This window comes from Nannospalax galili, unplaced genomic scaffold (assembly GCF_000622305.1).
Source record: "Nannospalax galili isolate Female #2095 unplaced genomic scaffold, S.galili_v1.0 scaffold979, whole genome shotgun sequence".
Lineage (NCBI taxonomy): Eukaryota > Metazoa > Chordata > Mammalia > Rodentia > Spalacidae > Nannospalax > Nannospalax galili.
The window spans coordinates 199,319-223,129 of NW_008343671.1; the positions used below are offsets into that span (position 1 = coordinate 199,319).

General features: G+C 47.7%; 1 protein-coding gene across 1 annotated transcript; it reads left to right on the forward strand.

Moving 5' to 3' along the window:
• Positions 1 to 9,276: 9,276 nt before the first annotated feature.
• Krt77 (keratin 77) lies at positions 9,277 to 21,403 on the forward strand. Its single transcript, XM_029566889.1, is given in 10 exon segments — positions 9,277 to 9,825; positions 14,084 to 14,298; positions 15,430 to 15,490; positions 15,949 to 16,044; positions 17,000 to 17,164; positions 18,487 to 18,612; positions 18,716 to 18,936; positions 19,272 to 19,306; positions 19,705 to 20,025; positions 20,028 to 21,403. Coding segments are annotated over 10 exon segments (1,965 nt in total). The 3' UTR covers positions 20,204 to 21,403.
• Positions 21,404 to 23,811: the final 2,408 nt, after the last annotated feature.

A 23,811-nucleotide genomic window follows, 5' to 3' on the forward strand; every position in this document is an offset into this window, starting at 1 on the left:
CATTAGTACCTTCTTTCCCCTTGTTCTATGTTCCATGAACCTTCCGTGTAGAGGCTGTGTTGTAGATGTGCAACTTAGGCTTGGGCAATTCAAGGACGATGTGTGTTACTAGCTGTGGTATTCCGTAATAGACTCTGTCAGGTGCAAAAGAAGCTTCTTTGGAGTGGTGGCTGGGACATTTGTCTGTAAATATAAGGGTCCATATTTTGTACGTAGTAAGAAACTACATTAGTATAGGAATGTAACAGTCTTGGGGTTTTCTCTAAGATCTATGACCTCTCTGGCCATGTGTATTTGGTTATGTTTACAGTACCATCCATGAGTTTCCACCCACTGAGTGGGCTTTTAGTCCAATTAGGTAGCTGTTGATTGTCCCCAAGATAAAAGTGCTACTACTGCACCAATTTTGTGTGCTGTGCCAGTTGTTGATGAAGTTATTCAGTCTTGAAGCTTGCGTTGGACCATTGATGGATATCTCCCTTAGCAGCTTGTAGAGCAGCTCTCTAAAGTCATGAGAGCTCGCCTTCAGGGGACACAGCTTCCAGTCATTTCCAGTTTTATTGCACCAAATCCTATGTCCGAAGTATATTATATCTTCAGCAGTAGGGTCTTACCTTCAAGTTTGGGGAGGCAATCGAGGGCTGTGGCAGCAGCCTGTGTGATTTTGGGAGTCTCTTGGGCCACCCTGGCCAACAGCTCAAAGGGAGGTTTCTCCTGCCTGGCACTGTTTCTTATGCAGCCGTCAGCTGTGCACACGGACCCGTGTTGAGATACTGTGCTTGTCATTAGGTTGTTGGACTAGTATGAGTCCCTCTGGTTTTCATACCAACCAGGTATTACTTATCGCTCCTCTCTCTCCAGGTCTAACCCTTCCTCCACGCCTTCTTCCCATGTAAAGTGCTCCCGTTTTCCCCATTTCTCCCTGGATAACACCAGTCTCCTATGATCCCACCTCTTTTGAACTCCCTCTTCCCCGTTAGTCCCAAAATTCGGTACATTTACACAATAGAGTTCTACTCAGCAGTAAACAAAGACAAAATCATGGTGTGTTTTTTTTTTAAATTTTATTTTTATTTTATGTGATGAGCGTATTGCCTGCATGTGTGTAAGTGCACCAGAGTTGTGCAATGCCTGAGGAGGTAGGTGAGAAGAGGGTGTGTGAGCCTCTGGAACTGGAGTTACAGACAGTTGTTAGCCACCATGTGTGTGCTTGGAACTGAACCCAGGGCTTCTGTAAGTGCAGTCAGTGCTCTTAACCACTGAGTTATCTCTCCAGCCCCCTGGTATGGTTCTTGTAATAGAGTCCCCTTTACACATAGAGCTCTGAGCCAGCAGGGACGCCTTGGGAAGGAAATATTGAGTTTCTGGTGGCGACTCAGGGCCTTTGTACCCACAGGACACTGTGAATAATCTCCTTCCCTAACTGTCTTAGTTTACCTTCAATTGCTGTGACAAAACACTCTGACCAGTACCAACTTGGGGAGGAAAGGGTTTATTTGGCTAGCATCTCCCGGGTTACAGTTCATCACTGAGGGAGCCAAAGGTAGGAACTCAGGGCAAGAACCTGGAGGTAGGAGCTGAAGCACAGGCCATGGAGGAATCACTGCTAACTGGTTTGGTTTCCTGGCCTGTGCTCAGTCTGCTTTCTTATACAATACAGGACCACCTGCCCAGGGGTGGCAGCACCCACAGTGGGCTGGGTCCTCCATATCACCCAACAACCAAGAAAATGCCCCAAAGACATGGCCCAGGCCAGACCAATGGAGGCAATTCCTCAATCAAGGAGTTCACACTAAAGCTATCCAGAACACTCACTGATGACATTTTTTGTCTGTTTGTTTTGAGACATGTCTCCCTGTAGTCCCAACTGGCCTGGTACTTGATATGTAAATCAGGCTGGCCTTGATCTCAGGAGCTTCTGCCTTCTGAGTGCTGGGATTAAAGGTGTGTGTCACCATACCCACCTTCAACTGATGACATTTGGAACTCTTAGAATGTTCATTACATGTGAGAAAAAGTTCAGGTTAGAGTTCCTTGATTTTTAAATAATTCCAAGTATGTTTTAAACAAATCAAATGAGTGGCTGGTAGCCAAATATTTTCAAAATTACACCATTCAATTGCAAAAATTCAAATATTTTATGATGGAAAATTTATATATGCTGAGGATCTATGCGAGCAGGTGCAATATGGTGTGGAGAGGAGCCTCGAAACCCTCACAGGTATGAGAGCCTACTAAGAACCTCAAGTGGCCTGGTATGTCACTAAGTAGACATACAACTATGAGATAGCCCAGTGCTCCATATCGTTGACAAGAGCACAGAATCAAGGCAGATCCAGCCGTATAGGTATGTGATGGGGGCACGTTCTTAGGAATGGGATCTTAGGTGGTTTTGTCAGTGTGTGACCATCAGAGAGTGTACTTACACAAACCAACATGGTATGGCCCACTATACCTGGGTGGCTGAGGTGGATATGCAATATATGAAACAACCTATTCCTCCTAGGGCCACCATGAGCAAATCAACAGGAGACTAAATCAAGCACAAGAGCAACGGGTGCAACTAGAGACGCAGTAAACAGAAGATGTATGAGACTGCTGCTGCTGTAACAGAATACAACATAGTTTTATTTTAATTAAACAAAAATATTTTTGTTTTTTGTTTTTTGAGACAGGGTCTCACTATGTTACCTCAGCTGGCCTGGAACTCACTGTGTAGATCAGGCTTGCCTCTGCCTCCTGAGTGCTGGGCTTAATTGGCTAATTTTTAATTTTTTAAAGGTTGGGTCTCTTGTATCCCAGGCTGGCCTCAAACTTACCTTGTAGCTGAAGATGAACTTGAACTCCTGATCCTCCTACCTCTCCTCCTAACAGTATAGGTATGTGCCATTACACCTGACCTCAGCACACTTTAAAAAAAAATGAGTAAAAGGCATATGCTCTAAAACAATGTTGAAAAGCACAATATAGTAAACCAAGAGCACAGTTGTTTGTTCTTGATCAAGCCTTGCACATGCTACATAATTGTGTGTGCTATATAACCAGCAAAGCAGTAGGTTTGTTTATGTAGTATTGTCACAAACACATGACTCCTATATCGCTTCAACATTATGATGGCTGCGCTATCTCTAAATGGTAGGAGTTTTTTAAGCTCCATTATAATCTTATGAGACCAACGTGGGATATATGATCCACCGTTGGTTGAAACACTATTGTGTGGCCTTTGGTTGTCCTTGGATAAAACGCAAGTTCAGTGCAAGGCTGGGAGGTCCCTGGCAAACTAGAGGCATGAAGGGAGGGGAAGCAGACGACCAAAGTGTCGAGGAACGCACGCATGGGTCCCTTCCTTGTAAAGTCTTGTCCTCACTAGCTAAGGACTGACAAAGGATGTCAGATCAACAGAAAGAGAAGACACACCTTGAGTGATCACAGAAACTCCACTAAGTAGACGTACAACTATGAGATAGCCCAGTGCTCACCAGGCTAAAATAACATAATATGTAACTGTGGCTCCAACAGAGAGCATTCTAGCTCTAGAGGTAAAAACTTGCCTTGGATAGCCTACCACAGAGAGAGAAGAATGCCGAGACTGTCCACACAGCCTGCACTCGGAGGCACTGTGGCCCCACCTGTCAGAAACAAGCCCACTGTGCAAGAGTTCCCTCTTCCACACCCTTGCCAACACTCCTGATCACTTATCTTTTGATAGTTGCCATCCTAACAGGGGTGAGGCGCTATCTCACTGTGGTTTTCATTTGCATTCTCTCAAGACTGGCAATGTTGGGTCCTTGCTCACTGTTGGTGGGAATGTAAGCTTGGCACAGCTGGCCATTATGGAAAACAGGATGCAGGTTCCTCAAGAAAATTAAAAAATACATCTACCATATGTTCCAACAGCCTCCCTTCTGCGTATATATGCAGTGGAGATAAAATCAGTGTCCTGAGCTTATTGCCAAGACACAGTATGCATTTCAGTGTCCACAGATGAATGAATGGAATGTGAGCCAGGTGTGGTGGCACATGCCTGTGACCCCAGCACTTGGGAGGTGGAAGGAGGAGCATCAGGATAGAAGATTAAAGGAAAGTGTTTTGACATCTTTTATATGCATCACAGCTTATATTTTAGTGGTGGAATGATGATGCTGTAATTTGTTATGGGAAGTTGGATGGAAAACACAGCTCGGTTGATGAGAGTTTCATTGTATAGTAACAAACTACTAAAACTGACACTCTTGTCATTTGCCTGGCATGATGGTAAGAGCTTCTCCAAGAATTAATTCCTCCAATCTTCCCAGGCCAGTGCTATTACCTAGGTTTTACAAATAAGGAACAGAAACACAGAGAGACAGATGAACTGAATGAACTTGTGGCGGGTCATACTGCTCGTATGGGGGGATCCAAGACTCAAATTCCAGCAGTTGAGTTCCCAAAACTCACCCCTCAAAGCAGAAAGTAATGTCCTGTGGCAAGGTCTCAGACTTTATAATCAGGCTGCCCAGGTGAGATTTGGGGTCAGACTTTAAGCTGTGTAGTTGACTGTGTGGTCACCCCAACCTACAACTGAAAGTCATCATAAAATGTGGTTGAGTGACTGAGGATGTGGCTCATTTAGTGGAGTGCCTGCTTAGCATGAATGAAGCTTGTTTTGATCCTTAGACTGCATAAATCAGGCATGCTGGTCACGCCACTCAGCAAGTGGATGCAGAAGGATCAGAAATTCAAGACCATTTTTGGCTACATAGAAAGTGTGAGGTCAACTTGGGTTATGTGAAACCCCACTCTTTCTCTCAAAAAAAAAGTGGGGGCTGAGGAGATGGCTCAGTGGGTAAAGTGCTTGCTATGCAAGTATGAGGACCTGAGTTCAGATCCCAGCACCCACACAGAAAGCCAAGAGTGGTAACAAGAGTCTGTAACCCAAGTGATGGGGGTGTGGAGATGGATGGATCATGAGGGCATGATGGCCAGCCAATATAGCAGAAATGGCGAGCTCCAGGTTCAGTGAGAGACTCTGCCCCCCAAAATAAGGTGGAGAGTGGCAGAGGACGATACTTGACATCAACCTCTGGTGGCTACACGTATGCATGGCTGAATAAACATGTATACACTTCTCCTCCCCCCAAAATACGGTTGTGTGACTCAAACTATGCCATCTGTCAAGCTCCTAGCACATTGTAAGATGCCAACAAAGAGTCATTATTGCTTATGGTTAGTGTTTCAGGAATCTGCTTATTCTTTAAATGGAGGGAAGAAAAATAAATTGTTATTTCTTTATAAATGTTTGTATAGTGCTGTACTTTCTCCAACATGGGCAAGGTGGTACATGAACTTGGAATTTACAAAGGATGCATATTTCTCCTTAGGGATTCAGAATTCTGAACCCCCAAGCAACTAGCTTTACAACCTTGGGTCTCTCCTGGCTCCCTCTTGATTTAATGTATCAAAGTGCTGTCTGCCCCGACAACCGTGATCCATAGCTGGGACCCCACTGTTTCTCTTGGAATTCAGTTCAGGTGTAACCCACAGCCTTATTTTCCTTTGGGCCCACACCTACCCAGCTGCTCCCTTTGCCTTAGGGACAAGAGATGGCTACCAGCCTTAGTGAAGGATGTTTAAACAGGCAGGGTGTCCAGCACATTGGATGAAGAGCTTTCCTGCGTCTGGAACAATATTTTCTCTGGACCTTCCCCATGGGAATCTTCAGAGCCGCACTGAGGCCTCATGGGGACTCCTGGGGCCAAGAGCGCTTGATAGAGTTCACAAGGTGAGAAGAGACTGCTTGGGACGTTGTTCCCCGGCTGGTCCTGGGGTTCTAGTCAAAGGGGTGCCAAAGGTGAGGCGTTGGATGCTTTGGGGCTTTAGTTGATACCCCAACACCCACCCTAACACAGAAATCAGGAAGGTTCCCCAGGGTTGTTCCCATGTGCAGGAAACCACCTTCCCATTTCTAGTCACAGGGCCTTCCACCTGCCTGTCTCCAAGACTGTAGGAGCAATGGCTGCTGGGACTTCCTGGTTGGCCTCTCTGTTCTTTGTGGGTTGTGAGGGAGGACATCTGAGCTGTAGTCCAAGCTGTACCACCATCCTTCTCTGTAATTTGGACCATGTCCTCTCTGTACCCCCTTCCTCCTATGACACGAAGCCACCAGCCTGGCAGTCTCTATTGCATATCCGGTTTTGACACACAGGGAGAAGCGGTACAGGCTGGATGGGAAGCCAAGGTTGAAGCTTCTGTTCAGTCCAGGACCTTCTCTCCCCATCTGTACCACCTCGCGGCTTTCCTTCTGCTGATTGTCAGTCAAAAAATTCCAATTTGAAAGCTAGCAAAGGCCTCATATCTACACCCCAGTTCTGCTCTCTGGGTGGGGGCTGGCGAGCGAGATTCTTCCTCTCTCCTTGCTCTGCTCCACCCCTGACGGATCCACCCTCAGTCCCTGGGAGATGCTGGGTGAGATGGGGAGCATTTCTCTGGGGGTGCTTCTGCTGGCTACATCAGCAGCTCCTCTTGAACCCTGCCCCCAGCTGCTGCTGAGACTGTGATCCTGGTGGCTGATAGTCACTCAGGGCCTCACCCTCTTGGCACCCTTGGGTTTGATTATCTGGGAGTCAGGTGGGGACAAGCTGACTCCCCACTTTCCTTTTAAGGACAACATTTGTTGGTAGTAGGCAGGGAGAAATGGGGAGGGGGAATGAGGAATTAGTAAATAGGATAGTCACGGAGCCAGGATATGGTAGGGCTGGCTTCGGCTCAGGAAGCTGCTCAATGTGGGGCCCAAGCTCTTGGTTTTCCAAAACATCTATGTGTCAGTCTGCACTCTCATTCAAGGTGACAGGACTCTGCCAGCATCTGGTGGACACTTCTCAGGGAGGGGCTCCTGGGCCATGTTTGGTCTTAATATCAAGGAGTTTCCTATTTATTTAGTTGGGTGTGGAGATGGAGGTGAAGAGAGAGAGACGTGAACAAGCAGTACAGGGAACCATCACAGCAGTGAGAGGGGCTCACATGGTCTGGAGTCTCTAGGGAAAACTTCCCGAAGTTGTTAGGGGAAGGAGACCCATTCATGGGATTACTAGGAGTGGACAGCTACTCCTTGTACTTGAGTAGTCATCATTAGCGTCACCTATGCTGCTGGTGTTACTGTTGTTTCAGAGCCTGCAACTGAGATTTGAGGAGGCAGGTGTCTAACCCCCCAGCCAGGATTCAAAGCCGAGTTGTAAGATGCTCAACTCAATGATCTTTTCATCAACCATTGTTGCCACCTGTGTGGGACCCACATCCTTTCTCCCATTTTCCCTGCTTCTGCCTCTGCTTGACTCAGAATCCTGGCCTTTGGGAAACTTTTTCGTGCTTATCTGTTCAGTTCTAGAGTGCCGCTTTCTTTCTGTCCTCTGCTATTATTGGTTTATTCTTATCTTTGAACAGGGGTAGGGGGATCTGGTTTCACTGTTCTACCTCAAGTCCCCAAAGGTATCAAGATTAGGAATAGGGCTGTGTGTAGGTCAAAGGTGCCCAGGACTCCAGTGACCAACTGTTCTGACTTGCCAGGACTGTCCCAACAGAAGTTGAAAATCACAGATAACGTGGAACGGTTGTCACGGGGCACAGCTATGGCCGTGCTTGCTGAGGATATTGCTGTGCTGTGCCTCACATGTCTTAAGGTGTGGAGCCCTGGAAAGACAAGACAGCCGCATCCGTAGCTCTGGAGCAAGAGGAAGCAGGGTGAGGGCTGAGACGAGTGCTTTTGTCCCCAGATGTCAGGCTCATGCTCTTTTTTCCCTCCCACAGTGGTCCCTGGAGATGACCCACTAAATAATTCCCTTTTCAGAGCACCCAGGAGGGTGATCAGAAGGCATGGAGCCCTGCAGCTGCCCTCAAGACTGTCCTAGCCCCAGGGTGCTTCTGCCCACGGCTTTTCCAAGCCCCCTCTCTGGCTTTTGCAGACTACCTAGCCTTTCTTACTTTGATTGGGATTCTGCCCCAACTTTGGGGAACTTGAGATTTCAGCCCCAACTACTGCTCCCCAAAACCTACTTGTTGCATGAAGACAAAGTAAAAGGACATTTGAAATCCTAGGAGAAATTGTCTCACAATCATTTTCTGTTACCTGTGAGTTTGCCTCACCTGCATAGACCCACTGCAACAATATATCCTGACATTTTCTTGGTCTGGTTTTTCAGGCTGCTGGTTTTAAAGCATTGTGTGTAAGTGGGTAAACCATCACCTAGTCATTTCTCTGAAGTTGGGCATTTAGGGTTTCTTTCTCTTCTGTTTAAAACAATTATTATTACATTTTGGAGGAAATCCACCAGCTACTTGTGTCCAGAGGCCAACACACACTTATGCTAGTGGACACTGACACACATTGAATGAACTTTACCCTAAGCCTGCTGTTTGGGACAGTGCTTCTCGGAGAGTGAGCGCAGGCTGTTGTTGGTGGCTGGACACTTGGCCGCTTCCCTTATAAGTACAGAACTCAGTGTGACCACTTAGAAGCTTTTTAGCGTTCCTGTTATTTTCAGCATAACAGTTTTATGCTGACTGAACCTAAAAATAATCCTAAAAATCAGTTAGAGTGTATGTTTTATCTTTGCTCTTTAAATTTCCCTTAGATTATGAGTCATTTTATTTTACAAAAATATTGTCTATGTCAGTTTAGAAATGATGAAACAGGAAAAATACTTGGGAATATCGCCAGGTGTAGAAGACATTATTAAATATTGGTAGAGGCTCAATAAAAGATTTTGTTGACACAAATCAAAAACAGCTTTTGCGCACGAGGATGGCACTATGTGGCAGCTAGTGTGTGCACTTGTCACCCTGCTGTGGTCCTAAGTTTCCTAGCCACCTCCATTTTGCCCCATATCTCTCAGACACACCCCCAAAGAAACAACCCCATGATGGAGCTTCTTAAGAAGAGACCAATCTGTGATTTGGGGAGAAACTTCACAGGAGTTTCCAACAACTGAGATCCTGAGATTACTGTACTTCGATCTCCCAGGAGCAAGAGATGAATGATAAAATGATCGGGTTGGGGAAGTTTGTTTGCAAGTAATTTCAGCAACACATAGGTATGAGGTTTTAAGCAGATGTTACTGGCAGGCAAACTAAACATTAATGCTCCCCTCCCAGGGTTCGGAAGGTACCCAGCCCAGCAGGTGTGTGTATATATAGGAACTGAGCCAGATCCCTTCCAAGAGAGTCACAGCTCTTTCTCTCCTTGCTCTTTGCCTCCTTCCAGCTGGGCCCTTGCTACCTGTGCCTCTGGTTGCTTCAGCAACCATGAGTCACCAGTTTAGTTCTCAGTCTGCATTTAGCTCAAGAAGCAGGCGGGCCTATAGCAACAGGTCCGCCTCAGGCTTTGGAGGTGGGAGTCGGACTGTGGGGTCTGTGTGTCATGCCCGGGGGAGGTATGGTGGTGGTGGCTATGGAGCAGCGTTTGGTTCTAGGAGCCTCTACAATCTGGGTGGCAGTAAAAGCATCTTTGGAAGCCTAGTTGGAAGAAGCGCCAGTGGTTTCTGCCAGAGTCGGGGAGCAGGAGGAGGGTTTGGAGCAGGCAGAAGTTTTGTGGGGGGTGGATTTGGAGGTGGTGGCCTCGGGGGTGGCAGATTTGGAAGTGGCTATGGGGGTCGTGGATTTGGGCCTAGCAATTTTGGGCTTGGAGGTTTTGGTCCTTCTTATCCCCCGGGGGGCATCCATGAGGTGACTATTAACCAGAGCCTGCTGGAGCCCCTTCATCTGGAGGTGGACCCTGAAATTCAGAGAGTTAAAACGCAGGAACGGGAACAGATCAAGTTTCTCAACAACAAGTTTGCTGCCTTCATTGATAAGGTGAGTACCTTAGGGGCAGGTAGAGTCTTTGGCCACCGGCCAAATAAGCAAGAGGAACTGGCACTCTGCTGTTGTCTGTTGCTATTGTGCTATTTCAGTTTGATGATAATAGTCACTTCCTTTTGTGTATGTACTGGGACCCCAGGAAAACATTTTACTGATTTAGGCTTCTTAGGGATACATTTTTTAATGTTTTCCTTTAGCAGGAAAGAAGAGAAGGGGTGTGAAGGTAACCTAACAGCTGCATAGTATAATAACCTCACTCATCCACTTCCCATGCATCCATCCAGTCACCTAGCCATACACACACATTCATCTTTCTACCACCATCCATATCCATATATCTATCCATCCACCCACCTGCCTACTTACCTCTATCCATCCATCCACACACAGCTATCCATCCATTATCTGCCATCCACACACATCCATCCATTATCTGCTATCCACACACTCCACACACATCCATCCATCATCCATTCATCTACATCCATCCATCTATCATCCATTCACCCACCTATCCATATCCATCTACCTATCTCCATCCATCCATCCATCCATCCATCCATCCATCCATCCTTCCACTTATCCACCCATCCACATACACCCATTTATCATCCACCCATCTATCATCCATTCACAAACCTATTATATTCATCTACCTATCTATATCTATCCATCATCCACCCACCCATCCACATTCATTCATCCATCTATCTCCCCATCCTTCCCCCCACAGAGACACATATGCCAATTTATGCTTGTATGCATTCCCTACTATATACTCACCTGCCCATCATTCTACCCATTTCACCTATTTTCCAGTCTACCCCTATTTGTCCCACCTCCCATTCAGCCTACAAATATTTTACTAGGTATCTACTATATGCCACTGTACTCAGGTGCTATAGGAGTAGCTAGGACACAAGTTATGCCCCTAAGGAGCCCTAAGCTGAAGAGCAGAAAAATTATGACAGTGTATGAAGAATGCATCAGTAGGTGTGGTACTCTTTGGGTCACGTTAGCTCAAGGGAAGTTGCCATGAGCCGTGCTTGTTGGATTCCTGAGGGCTTCGCTGAGTGACCCCAGATCTTATCCAAAATTTAAAGCTGGAAGAAGAACCAAACAGCTCTCAGGGCAGAGGAAATTTCTAGGCAGAAAGATCAGGAGGCATAAAAGTGTGATACCTATGGAATTTCAAATGGTTAAAATTTGTGGGAAAAATGGCAGAAGAAGTGACATAGCTGTGGAAGCTGGGAAGCTGGGAAGCTGCTGGCAGGGCCCGGGGCACGCCCAGGTGCATGGGTCTCCTGGGAGCCAAGGTTAGTAATGTACATTGTGGCATTCTGTCAGAATTGTCCTTTACCTCTTTCCCCCATCTGGGACCAACAAAGAGCCGGCAGGAACCTGGAAACCCCTCACCCTAGCTCACTGCTTAGACTTTGTAGGGGCGAAGTTTGCTTCATGCTCAAGTCCCTGGGCAGAGGCTGGCAGACAGCTATGGTAAAAACCTTCTGGCACTTTCTCTGTTTAGAGGAAGGCACAATGGACACTTCCTGATATTGGGGCAAGTGATGGAGATAGGATACTGTGTGAGCAGAAGAAGGATGCAGAGGGTCAGGGCCATGGACGTCCCCAAAGGAGCTAGACAGATCACGCGCTGTGGCTACCTCTTTTAAAGTTTGTGATTTGTTTATTTTTATTTTATGTATATGAGTGTTTTGCCTGCATGTATGTGAGTATACCACATGAGTGCAATGCCCTCGGAGGTCAGAAGAGGGCATCAGATCTTCTGGAAATGGAGTTACAGATAGTTGTTACCTGCCATGTGGGTGCTGGGAACCAAACCTGAGTTTTCTACAAGAGAAGCCAGTGCTCTTAACCACTGAGCTATCTCTCCAGTCCCAACTTGTGGTTACTTCTGCTCACCTGGCTGAACATTATAAAGCCTCAGGTATAGGCAGGGGATGGCGGTTTGACTGGAACAGGGACTTGTCAGAAAAGGAGATGGTACCAGAAGTCAAGGGTGGGCCAGGGAAGGAGCAGGGAACAAAGGGGCTGGCATCAGCGAAATACCACAGGCTTCTGGAAATCAGTGTGGGACTCTCATTGGACCAAGGCTCTGGTCTTCAACAGGGGCTCAGCCAGTTAACAGTAGAGGCCCAAGGTGCAGGAGATGCTGGCTTCCTGTCCTCCATTGCGAACATAGTCTGTGATGACTATGCGGAGGGTTCCTCAGCCAGGCAGGCTCTGGTCTAGAAGAAAGAATGCTTTTGTTGCCATGATTCTTACCTGGTTTCCAGCTGGTCTTCTTGTCTTCCTCTTAGTCAAGCTCAGCATTTGCAACATGACGGCAGAGCCGTTCTTTAAGAAGCACAACGTCTGTGCTGTACTAACCCTCTCTTGGTTTCTTGTGTTGTTTTGGACTAACAACTACAATCTGATAAGGCTCCATACCCGCGTCACTGTCACCAAACACGCGGTTGTGATGGAACGTAGAACTGATTTTCCCACCCCTCTGGGAGTGTCATCACAGAACAAAAATAGATAGTGGCAGGAAGTCTTCATGGGAGGACCACAGCTGCACTGACACATCTGCTCTGAGAGCTGATTGCCCAACTATTCTCTGTGATAAAACCAGCCATGATGAGTGGAGAAAACAGGGTTCTCTGCATAGATTTCTTCTCATTTGAATCAAAAAGGACTTGACAGCTCCTTAGGCAGAGTCTCAGAGGTTGGGGAATTCTAGGTGCCTATCTCAGTGCCCTGTCATAGGGCAGTGTCTATAGGGTACTCCCTCACAAAGCAGTGTTTTCCCCTTTCACAGATCCTGGATAAGGCAGCTGGAGTTTGGAGGAATCTGTTTGTGTCTGTGCAGATATGTATATATGAATGAATGTGTTTGTGAATATTTTTGAATGGGGATGTGATTGTAGATATGTGTGTATGTGCATTTGTGTGCATGCGAGTGTGTGACTATGTGGATGTGAATGTGAATATGTACGCATGTATGTGGATGTGAATGTTTGTATGTGAACATTTGTGCATGTGAACATGTGTATGTGAATATATGTGATGCATGTTTTCTTATGTAAGATGTGTATGCATGAGTAGGTGTGCGTATACATGCATGTGCTTGAGCGAAGCACAAAAGCAGCGTAGTCATTTCTATCCGTGCTTGGGAGAACAGTCTCCACCTGTGGGCAGCTGGCAGAGGGATGCAAGAGAGAGCACTGTGATGCGAAGGGCCATTTATGAACTTGGTCTGCAAAGCCAGCCCCTCTCCCTATTTAACCTTTGTATCCACAGTTTGTGGAGAAGCAGTGAGAATACAGGGCTGTGTCTTTCATTTGTTTTCTGGGCTAGCAAAGGAAATAGCAACTTAAGCGTTTTCCACATATTTGTGGGCCTGAAGTTCTTACTTTGGGGTACTTGAATACATTATAGAAAATTTGAAAAATGAAAGCACTTATTTTTAAAATTGTGGTTTGGGGTGGGTGGAGAGATGGCTCAGCAGTTAAGAGAACAGACTACTCTTGCACAAGACTCAGGTTCGGTTCCCAGTGTCCATACAGCAGCTAATACCAACTGTAACTCCAGTTCTGGGGGATCTAATGTCTTCTGCCTTCCGTGGGCACTGCACACATAGGTGCACTTACACACATGCAGGCAAAACACTCAGATACATAAAATAAAAATAAAAAATTTAAAATGTGGCTGGGTTATAAAAACATTTAAACGAGGTTGCCCTCTTTAAACCACACGGGCAGGCAGTGGAGGTGGTGGTGGTTGTAGGGGGTGCACACACAAGCCTGCTCAGGAATCAGTTGTGATATTCCAAGGCCAGTTGTTATATCTCTCCTATGTCTTCCTGTCCTCAATCACGTAGTCCATGCCACTCATAAAGACAAAGGAGCCTTGGATTTTGAGGGCTTTGGATGTTCCAAAATACCATTTGCATACGTTGACATGGATAAATTGAATGTGGGATGAGATTTTTGTGATGTAAGGGGTTGTATCTAAATGAAACAGGCACTCAGCTGGAGGTGATGTAAGTTCAAAGCCACGGCGTTAATTTAGACTAGGTGACCACCTTAGAACCATTGGTGACCATCAGAAACCACACTGCCTCTCCTGATGCCTGGAGGGACCATCTTGAATCTCTGAGGTCTCTGTGCTTAAGGCCCCCGATTCCCCTTCCCATGTGGAAAGCCGCTCTGACTCCTGGCCTGGGGTGTACTGGAATATTGGCTTTCAGGTGCGCTTCCTGGAGCAGCAGAACCAGGTGCTACAAACAAAATGGGAGCTGCTGCAGCAGGTGAACACTTCTACCCGGACCAGCAGTCTGGAGCCCCTATTTGAGGCCTACATCAGTGATCTGCGGAGGGAGGTGGATCTTCTGAACACTGAACAGATGCGCCAAAACTCAGAGATCAGAAGCATACAGGATGTTGTGGAGGACTACAAGAGCAAGTGAGGATCCAGGCAAAGAGGTCAAGGGGAAGCACAGCAGGGGCCTGCTTCACTAGGGCAAGATCATCTGCTGCAAAGTTTATGTGTGAGATGTGGGACCAGAGTCAGCAAGGGCAGTTGTGTGGGCTGTGCACTATACAACTGCGGGGGCACTATTTTATAGGTGATAGTCCTGGTGGGATAGCAGTGACAGCCAGCTGTCAATCCTATTGAGCAGAGAAAGGCAGGAAAGCTCTGTCTGCTGGAGGAAGTAAGTCCTGCCTCCATATTCATCTATCTAGAGCACACCCTCCTTGTTGAATGCCGAGTAGATCTGTGGTTCTCAAACTTTAGCATCACCTTGCTGAGATCAGACTCTTTTTCCTCACCCCCGTGGTTCTGATCAAGCAGGTCTGGGACGTGGCCAAAGCATTTGCATCTCTAGCATGCTTCTAAGTAATGTTAATGCTGGTGGATTGAGGACCACACCGAGCACCACTGGTTGAGATAAATTATACTTCATAGTTCTTAGTATTGCAGCAGCAAAGACTGGTAATAATGGCGGGGGACAAGAGTTGCATTCCAGAGCAGCTGCTCCTGAGGCTACTGTAAGCTCCTGAGGCCTCCTTCCACACTCTTCTTCCTCAAGGGGTGCAGGTGTTTCTCTTGACAGTACCTTGACATACTTCCTGTGTTGGGCCATGGAGGGTCACATATGTGAATCAGCAGGCCACAATAAAACTCACATGGGATGCTGGGGGTGGGGGCAGAATTGCAGGTGAAATATTTTTCTCTTAAAAGAGCTAGTAAAAGTACTTACTACTTTAAGATCTTAATGGAAAACAACAATTGAGTGACACATTAAAAAAATACAACATCAGAACAAGTATGGACATTTGGGGGGTATTTTATGTGGCTCTGGGTTTTCTATGTCAGGTCCTGTCCCTACTGTTGGCTTGGAGAGTTGAGATCTATGTCTATCCGTTCATCAGTGAGGCCCTGGCATCAGGTCCTGGCAGGGAACAATAGTGTAAGCAGGGTTTTCTGAGTCAAGGATGGTGCTTAGGAAAGTTGAGACTTTGCGCTGGGAGGTGAAGCCTCATGAAGTGAGGTCAGCCTTTGCAGCCTGCCCGTTTCTTGCCTCCCTCACAGGTATGAGGACGAAATCAACAAGCGAACCAATGCTGAGAACGACTTCGTTGTCACAAAGAAGGTGGGGGAGAGGAGAGTTTGGAGGGGCTGTGGCCATGGGGATTGGGTAGGGTGGGGAAAACCCCAAGGGGCTGTTTTGTGCTATAGACAGTACGACCTCTGGGGCCAACATACCTTGTGTGTTGTCCAAATGTGGACTCTTAACACTGAAAGGAAGTCAAAGCGACACTGATGTGGCTCTGGGAATCCTTCAGGCTTCAGAAACGGAAATTAACGGACAGCTTCTTGGGACCTGAGAAGGAACCTGGGGTGTGGAGTGTGGCTAACCCAGGTGTGGAGGGTACTGTTGTAACCAGCCCAGGAAAGTCAGTTTTCAGGTCCCTGATTTGAGTGAAGTGATGACATTTTTAGGTCAGGAAGTAAACCCAGAGTCTTTGCCACTGGTCCGGGGCTACTCAGGATGCTGATGGCAGGAAATGCCTGGGTGATAAAGACAAACCATCTCTGCTTGCTGCTCAGGATGTGGATGCTGCTTTCATGGGCAAATCAGACCTGCAGTCCAAAGTGGACACGCTGCAAGGGGACATCAACTTCCTGAAATACCTATTTGACAAAGTGAGTTCAGCCCTGAGGGGGCTGGAAGTGGGGAGGCCTGAAGCGTATCACTACCCACTAGGGGCTAAGCTCTCTAGTCCTCCAACTCTGAGCATCAGCTCAGCTATCCCTCAACCTCAAGGGTTCTGGTAGGGGCAGAGGAGATGTGAGGGGCAGCGAGAGTCCCAAGGATAAGAGAAAGTATATAGTCCCTGCTTCATGCACTCAGTCCATCTGGGACATGAGGTTGACACCAAAACATAAGGTGTGGAGTTCTTCATACACTCCGGGGAGTCCATGGGGCTGTGAAAGAATTCTGTAGATGATGATAATAGGGATTTTTGTGGTGATGAGAGACTGGATGGGCACAGGGCAGTGTGTTCCACCTGCCACCTGTGTCTACCTTGGGGGTACCTGCTCTGGGCTTGTTGCTGGGGTAGAAGCTCTACTTATGGAGATGTCCACACTACAGAAGAGAAAACAGGACTTGAGAGATTAAATTATTTGCTTGGTCAACCTGCTAGTCAAGTGGCTCCACAACTGGAGTCCTTTCCACTGCCTCTGAGAGCTCTTATCATTACAAGGAGCTGCTGTGTGTGTGTGTCAGAAGGTCAGCTCAAGACAGCAGCCAAACCAGAGCAAGGCTGGGATAGAAGGTGCAGGATAGACATTATGGGGAAGGAAGTCACAGGGCTCCTTCTTCCTGTCCAGAAGCTACGCCTGGGCCCCATTTCCTTTAGCTGAGACACTTAAGACTCTCCCATTATGTTATAATTCAAAGAAATTTCTCTCAAGCGTCCCTTGTAGCCCCATTGTTAGTTAACAAATCCCTAGATACAACCCAAATATAAACCACCTAGACCAACCAATTGTTAATCCAACACAGGAGTTTCAGAAAGTCTTGAGGGAGCAGCAGGGGGAGATTGGGGCTCTGGGAGGGGAGTGGAAGGAGTCAGCTGTGACCCATGTCTCATAGGAGCTGTCCCAGATGCAGACTCACATCAGTGACACCAACGTCATCCTGTCCATGGACAACAACCGCTCCCTGGACCTGGAGAGCATCATCGATGCAGTGCGTTTCCAATATGATTTAATTGCACAGAAGAGCAAGGAGGAGGCTGAGGCGCTGTACCAAACCAAGGTGAGCTTGGGTCCTGGGACTGCATCCCCAAATACATAGGTGCTTCCCAGAACAGGCACTAATTTCAGAGTGTAACACATCTATGGTAATGAGTCCAGAAATTCTGGCTAAGGATTACCCATCTCTCCTCCCCCACCACTCTGAATGTGTTCAGATAGTTTCTATCTGTTCATTGTAGCTAATACAGAGAACTCAGACTTCTCCGTTTTCCTAAGGCTTGTGCCTAGAAACTGCCACTAGACCCCAATTAAACTCATGTATGTTGTTTACAAAGTTATGCTCTTAACCACTACAGTGTTTATTTTTGCTTTCTCATAATGGTATCTGTTTTTAGTTTTCTACTTTCCTTTTTTACTTATCACTTAGAAACGTCTTTCTGTGACACTAAATATCTTACAAGATTCTTAGCATTATGGCAACTTATTAGATAAACATTTGTGGCTATGCCTTTGGGCCCATCTTTGGTTACTTCTTGGCCATAAATTCACATTTTGGATGGTAAAGATTCTGTAGTTGAATGGACATAAAGCTGACAGCCCAGTCACCGAATTCTGAGTAACTGGAACTTGATTTGCTTTGTGGGTTTTGTGGCCAGCTCCAGTATGCTTATGATCTGAAAATAGGTGTTCTGGGATGCAATGGATTTGGGCATGAGACTGGGGAGGCAGATATTTTTGTCAGAATGTACATTCTCTCCAGTCAACTCTCCCCTGACCATGACCTATGTGTAGGAGAGAGAGAAAGAAATGGACATTGAGGGCTTCTGAGGCCACGAATTCCTGCCTGTGGGGGAAGAAGGGAGAAGAAGGAATATGGGTCGGTTGGGAGAGTAAGAGGGTCTCAGTGTGGGCAAGCACTGTATGAAGACCTATGAGGTTGAAAAAGGAGGTAAAAGGGCATTATTAAGCAGGTTTGTCTGGGTGGGATATAAGCTTGCTTACAGACTGGTGGAAATGAAGAAGGCGCACGTGTGTATGTGTGTGTGTGTGTGTGTGTGTGTGTGTGTGTGTACACACACACGTGAAGAAGGCGCGCGTGTGTATGTGCGTGTGTGTGTGTGTGTGTGTGTGTGTGTGTACACACATGTACACACATGTTTGGGATGGGTGTGAGTATGCAGTACTATAGCTCCAGATGGCCTTACTCTGGAACTGTATTTTTGCAGTTCAGGTGAGGAAGGTTTAGGATGGGTGTGAGTATGCAGTACTATAGCTCCAGATGGCCTTACTCTGGAACCTCTGGGGGGAGAGCAGCCCAGATCCTTCTGGAGGAGGTCCTGGTGGGCTGCAGGTGCTGACCATGGTGCTGCCTCTGACCCACAGTACCAGGAGCTGCAGATCACCGCAGGGAGACATGGGGATGATCTGAAGAACACCAAGATGGAGATTTCTGAGCTCAACCGCAACACCCAGAGGCTGCAGGCGGAGATAGCCAGCGTCAAGAAGCAGGTGGGATGGGTGCTCAGGGTGGGCTACAAGACACACCAGTTCTCATAATGTTGGATTCACAAAACTCAACACCTAAGTGGTTCTCCACCTGTCTTTGGCATAGATTGAACAGATGCATGGGTCCATTTCCGATGCAGAGGAGAGAGGAGAGAGGGCTCTCCAGGATGCGAAGCAGAAGCTGCAGGACCTGGATGAGGCCTTACAGCAGTCCAAGGAGGAGCTGGCCCGTCTTCTTCGAGACTATCAGGCAATGCTGGGGGCCAAGTTGTCCCTGGATGTGGAGATTGCCACCTACTGCAAGCTGCTAGAGGGTGAGGAAAGCAGGTGAGTGTATAGCAGAGGTGTTCTGTGGGCCAGGGCTGTAGATATATCTATGGAGCAATGGAACTATGTGGAGAGAGGAAGATCTTCTCTGATGGGTCTAGGGTGAGCAGAAATATTCGCTAGCATATGTAGGTTAACAGGGTACGGGAGAAGTCATTGCTACCTTACCTCTTCCCACAAGCACCATGTCCCTGTACCTCAAACCTAAGATATTGCAGCCAGATGCGGCTCGCAATGCTAAAAGGCTTCATAAAATTGCTGAGCTTGGGGACAGCTCTCACCTCACATCAACATTTCTGCTCCTATGGTTGATGGCTGTGCTTTGATTTTTACAGGATGTCGGGAGAGCTGCAGAACCACGTGAGCATCTGTAAGTAGCAGGGTCCAGGAACAGAGAGGCTGGTTAGTGCTGGGCAGAGGGTAGGCTGGGTTGGAATCTGGCATTTTGTTTTCCGGCCTTATACAAAGAAGCCCACTTATTGTTCGTGATACCTCATCATTAACACTGACTAGAGGATAGATATAGAGGATATATATATATATATATTCAATAAGTATTAAAAAAGGACCACGTCTGTCTTTTTTTTAAAGGCACATTTTACTTAAATGAATGCCTGCATCCTTCTACAGTCTGAAGTAGGAATACTTTTGACTTTGAATGCCTCTGTTTGCAAAACGGGAGGTCATCAGTGATGGCGGACGTGGGGGCTGCAGGTGGCCTGCCAGGTCCTTCTGACCTCCCTGTGCCGTGTCCCTCAACCCCTACAGCGGTGCAGAGCAGCCAAGTGACCGTCGGCGGCGGCGGTGGCGGTGGCTACGGCGGCGGCAGCGGCGGAGGCTCCGGAGGTTACAGCGGCGGCGGCGGTGGCTACGGGGGCGGCAGCGGCGGAGGCTCCGGAGGTTACAGCGGCGGCGGCGGCGGCTACAGCGGCGGCGGAAGTTACGGAGGGGGAGCGAGCTCCCGAGGGGGCGGCGGCGGCGGCAGCGACGGAGGAAGCAGCAGCAAAAGCAGCAGCAAGGACGGCGGCCGGAGCGGCGGGGGGCCCGGAGGGTTCAGCGGCGGGGGGGGGGGGGACGCCCCGGGGGGGGCGGCGGCGGAAGTTACGGAGGGGGAGCGAGCTCCCGAGGGGGCGGCGGCGGCGGCAGCTACGGAGGAAGCAGCAGCAAAAGCAGCAGCAAGTACGGCGGCCGGAGCGGCGGCGGCTCGTCGCGCACGCACTTCGTGCGGACCTCCACCCACAGCTCGCGCAGGCGCGTGGTGGAGTAGAGGCGACGCTGCACTGGCGTCTCTCCTGTCGCGTCCCCCCACGCCCTCTCGGTCCTTTTTTTCTTTGGGTCTCAGCTCGCTTCCTGGTCCCTGGGACTCTAGGTAGGGAAGCAGGGTGGATGTAGCCGCTCTCTCTTTGGAGGGGCCTGACTTGCGGCCAGAGTTACAGTCAGACACATCCTCACTCAGGTTCCCTCTGCTGGTCCTGCTCCTGTCCTGACTGACACTCCAGGGTCTTATTAAGCAATGGTGAAAACCAGCTTGAAGGACGGTCACAAGGTTGATGCCAACTCCATTAAGGTTCTCAATCCCAGGCCCCCTTTCTTCCACTGGGTAGTCCAGCAAACTATTCCCACGTCTCCCTGGGGGAGGGGGGGCTCCAAAGTCACCCCTCTGGGGAGAAGCTGATTGCAAGGTAAGCCAGCTCGGTAAGGGGCACCTCTGCGCCAAGCCATCGAGCCCCTTGCTCCTTAGTTTCATATGCTTCCTCATCATGATGGCAACGGTGGGTTTGTTGTCCTGGTTAGGAGCATGCTTGTGTGACCTAGGTGATCTGGGTTCACAGAGGTGCTTTTGTGGGCATGAGAACTCAAGTCCTTGGATGGGGTGGGAGGGCATGTGGGCAATCCAGCTCTGTTTCTGTCCTGCCCACTTCCTGCAGCCCCGAATCAGCCCCTTCCTGAGCTCTGCTCCAAATGACCCAGCTGAGAATTTCCTAAAGGCCAGGGCACCTGCAGGACAGCTCTATTCTATCCAGGTGCCTGGGCCCAGGGAATGTGAGGTGTTAACTTGAATCTGGGAGCTTTCCAATCCTGAGCCAGTCTGAAAGCTATCTGGGTTTATTCAGGCAATTTAATGCTCTTTACCAGACCTCTTAGGTCTCTTCTACCCTCTGTGTTCTATGGCTCTGATCACTTTGTGAGAATTTGACTAACAATTTAAATTATAATCTATGATCTTATGTAAGATACTTGAGATGTGCTGAGGGGGGCAGGAAAAGGAAAATGCCAGCCAAAGAACAGCCATGAGAGAGGGAGTGTGGCTCTGCACCCAAGTTCTGGAGTCCCTTTCACTTGCTTGCTGAATCCCTACAATCTCCAGAGTCCATGATTCTGTATGGAGGTTTCTCCAGGGGGGGGTCTCTTGGGGAATGCTTGTGATTTCATTTCCTAGTTGGAAGCTGTACCTTAAAAGGCTTGGCATTTCTGGTTTTTCTACAATAAATTTTTCTGTGATCTCAATATACTGTGTGGTCAGGAGATGAGTTATTTGTTTTTCAATTTCATCTGGCCTTTGAAATTATTCAAATTTGGCAAATTAAGGTTTATTATTATTATTAAGGATTTATTATTTTTTTTAACAGGGTCTCTCATTGGCCTGGAACTCACCAATTAGGCCAGTCTGCCTGTCTGGCCAGTGAGTCCTGGGCATTTATTTATCTTTGTCTAACCCAGTGCTGGGTTTATAAGTGTGTATCACCTTGCTTGACTTTAAAAATGTGGGTTCTGAGGGATCCAACTCAGGTCTTCATGCTTATAAGGCAAATACTTTCCTATGGAGCTATCATCCTAGCCCCTGGTTTGTTTTTATTATTTTTTTATTGTACAAGTAGCACACAATTTTGAAAAGCCTCCCAAACACAATCTTTAAAGTTTCTCATCATTCAAAAGACATTCATACATTTATTCAATACGGTATTTGCTAGGCTCCTATTTGATATGGCCTGACAGTCATGGTAGAATGAATTATTGTGTGACAGGCAGTGGCTTACGCACTGGGATACCATGTTGGCTGAACATGTTCTAAATTAAAAAAAATTTTGATTTATTTATTTTTATTTTATATATATGAATGTTTTGTCTGCCTGTATATGTGTACCCATATGTGCAATGCCCATGGAGGTCAGAAGATGGCATTGGATCCCCTGGAACTGGAGTTACAGATGGTTTTTAGCCGCCATGTGAGTGCTGGGAACTGAACTTGAGTTCTCTTCAAGACCAGCCAGTGCTCTTAACTGCTGAGCCATCTTTCCTGCCCCACGGTTCTGAATCAAAAGGTGCTGAAACTCAAACAATATATTATGAAGGGTAGGAAAGTTCAGAGGGAGGAAAAAACAGAGTGTATGGCTCTCTGGACCCTGCAGCCTGAGAGTAGAATCAAGGTCTCTTGAGGACCCAAGCAGAGCCACCAGAGTGGGAGCAGCAGAACCTGAAGCAGGAGCCAGGGCAGCACAACAGAGCAGGCTTCTGGATTCTGGAATATGGCATCAGGCTTGATGAGAAAGTAGGGTCTGGGAGCTCGGGGTAGGGGTAGGGAGGGGGTCCTTCTGACAGGAAGCTGAAAGGTAAGAGACTGGAAGTGTGAGCAACAGGGAGCAGTGGAGTGGGAGAAACAGAGCTAGGAGACAAGGGACTGAGGCCTGCTGACTGAGAGAGACTTGAGGGTCAGGGAGGCTTTATTTGATGCTTAAATGAAGCAAGATGAGTCAGTGTGAAGGAGTCACATAGAAGCTGTGACCTGGTTTCTTATTCGACAAAGGACTACAGATGGAATTTGGATCTTGGGCACATTCAGCTATGACAGCAACCCATATTGATAAGCTGTTGTGTTCCCAGGCACACCCAACATTCTCTTTGAGAAGTTTCTACCCATCTTACCTATCTTGGCAGCAGGCCTGTTGGAAGCAGGCTGGAAAAGGAAGAAAATAGCAAAGGGGCTGCCCAAGGGACAAAGAGAAAGGGAACACTGGAGCAATGTCCCGTCCTTAAAAAGCCAAGAGCCCTGGGAGTAGTCAGGGAAGAGGTGGATACATGGCAGTGAGCATAAAAATGATTGACAATGTTCGGCTGCCGTGAGAACACATTAGTCAACTGGGTGTGGTGACGGCTGGAGATAGCTGTGGGAATCAGGAAGAGGAGAGCCAGGAAGAGGGCTTGTTTAAGCCTTCTGTAGTCAGATCACTCTGGGGGCCCTGAATGCCAGGGACAGCAATAGACAGGAGCTTATTCAGAAGACAGTGACCAGGGCAGTGGTGGTGGGCCTCAGAAGACCTGGCTACATGTAGAATAGTTGGAGAGTCTGGAGAAAAGCCTATGGAGGAGATGGGCTAGTTAGCGGAAGAAATTTGAAATAGGCAGAGGAGTTTGGTCCCTGCTGATGACCCATGTGGACAGATGGGAAGTACAACAGATTTGGTTTCATGTGAGAGGCCTTTCTGTTGGGCTGAGATGGAAGAGGCCCCTTGGGGAGTTATCAGGTTTCAAGCAGATGTATGGAGGCATTGCACATCTGTTTCCTTGGAACTTCCATGTGGGAGAGCCTGAGACAAAAAGGAATTCTACTCAGTTTGTTTAATGGGAAGGATAAGGTCAGACACCAGGGAATGACTAAGGGAGACCAAACACCAAGCCAGGATCATCAAATAAATCCAAGTTTTCTGACACCACTAGACCTATTAGAGGGTGTGGACTGGGATCACGCATATGTGTATGATGCTCGAAGGGAATCCAGGTTGGCTCTGGGAAAAAGCACTAAGCGGTCATAGGTCATCTTTCCCATCATTCTTTTGGGCGGGAGTTGGGGTTGTCACAGAAAACATGGCCTTGCCT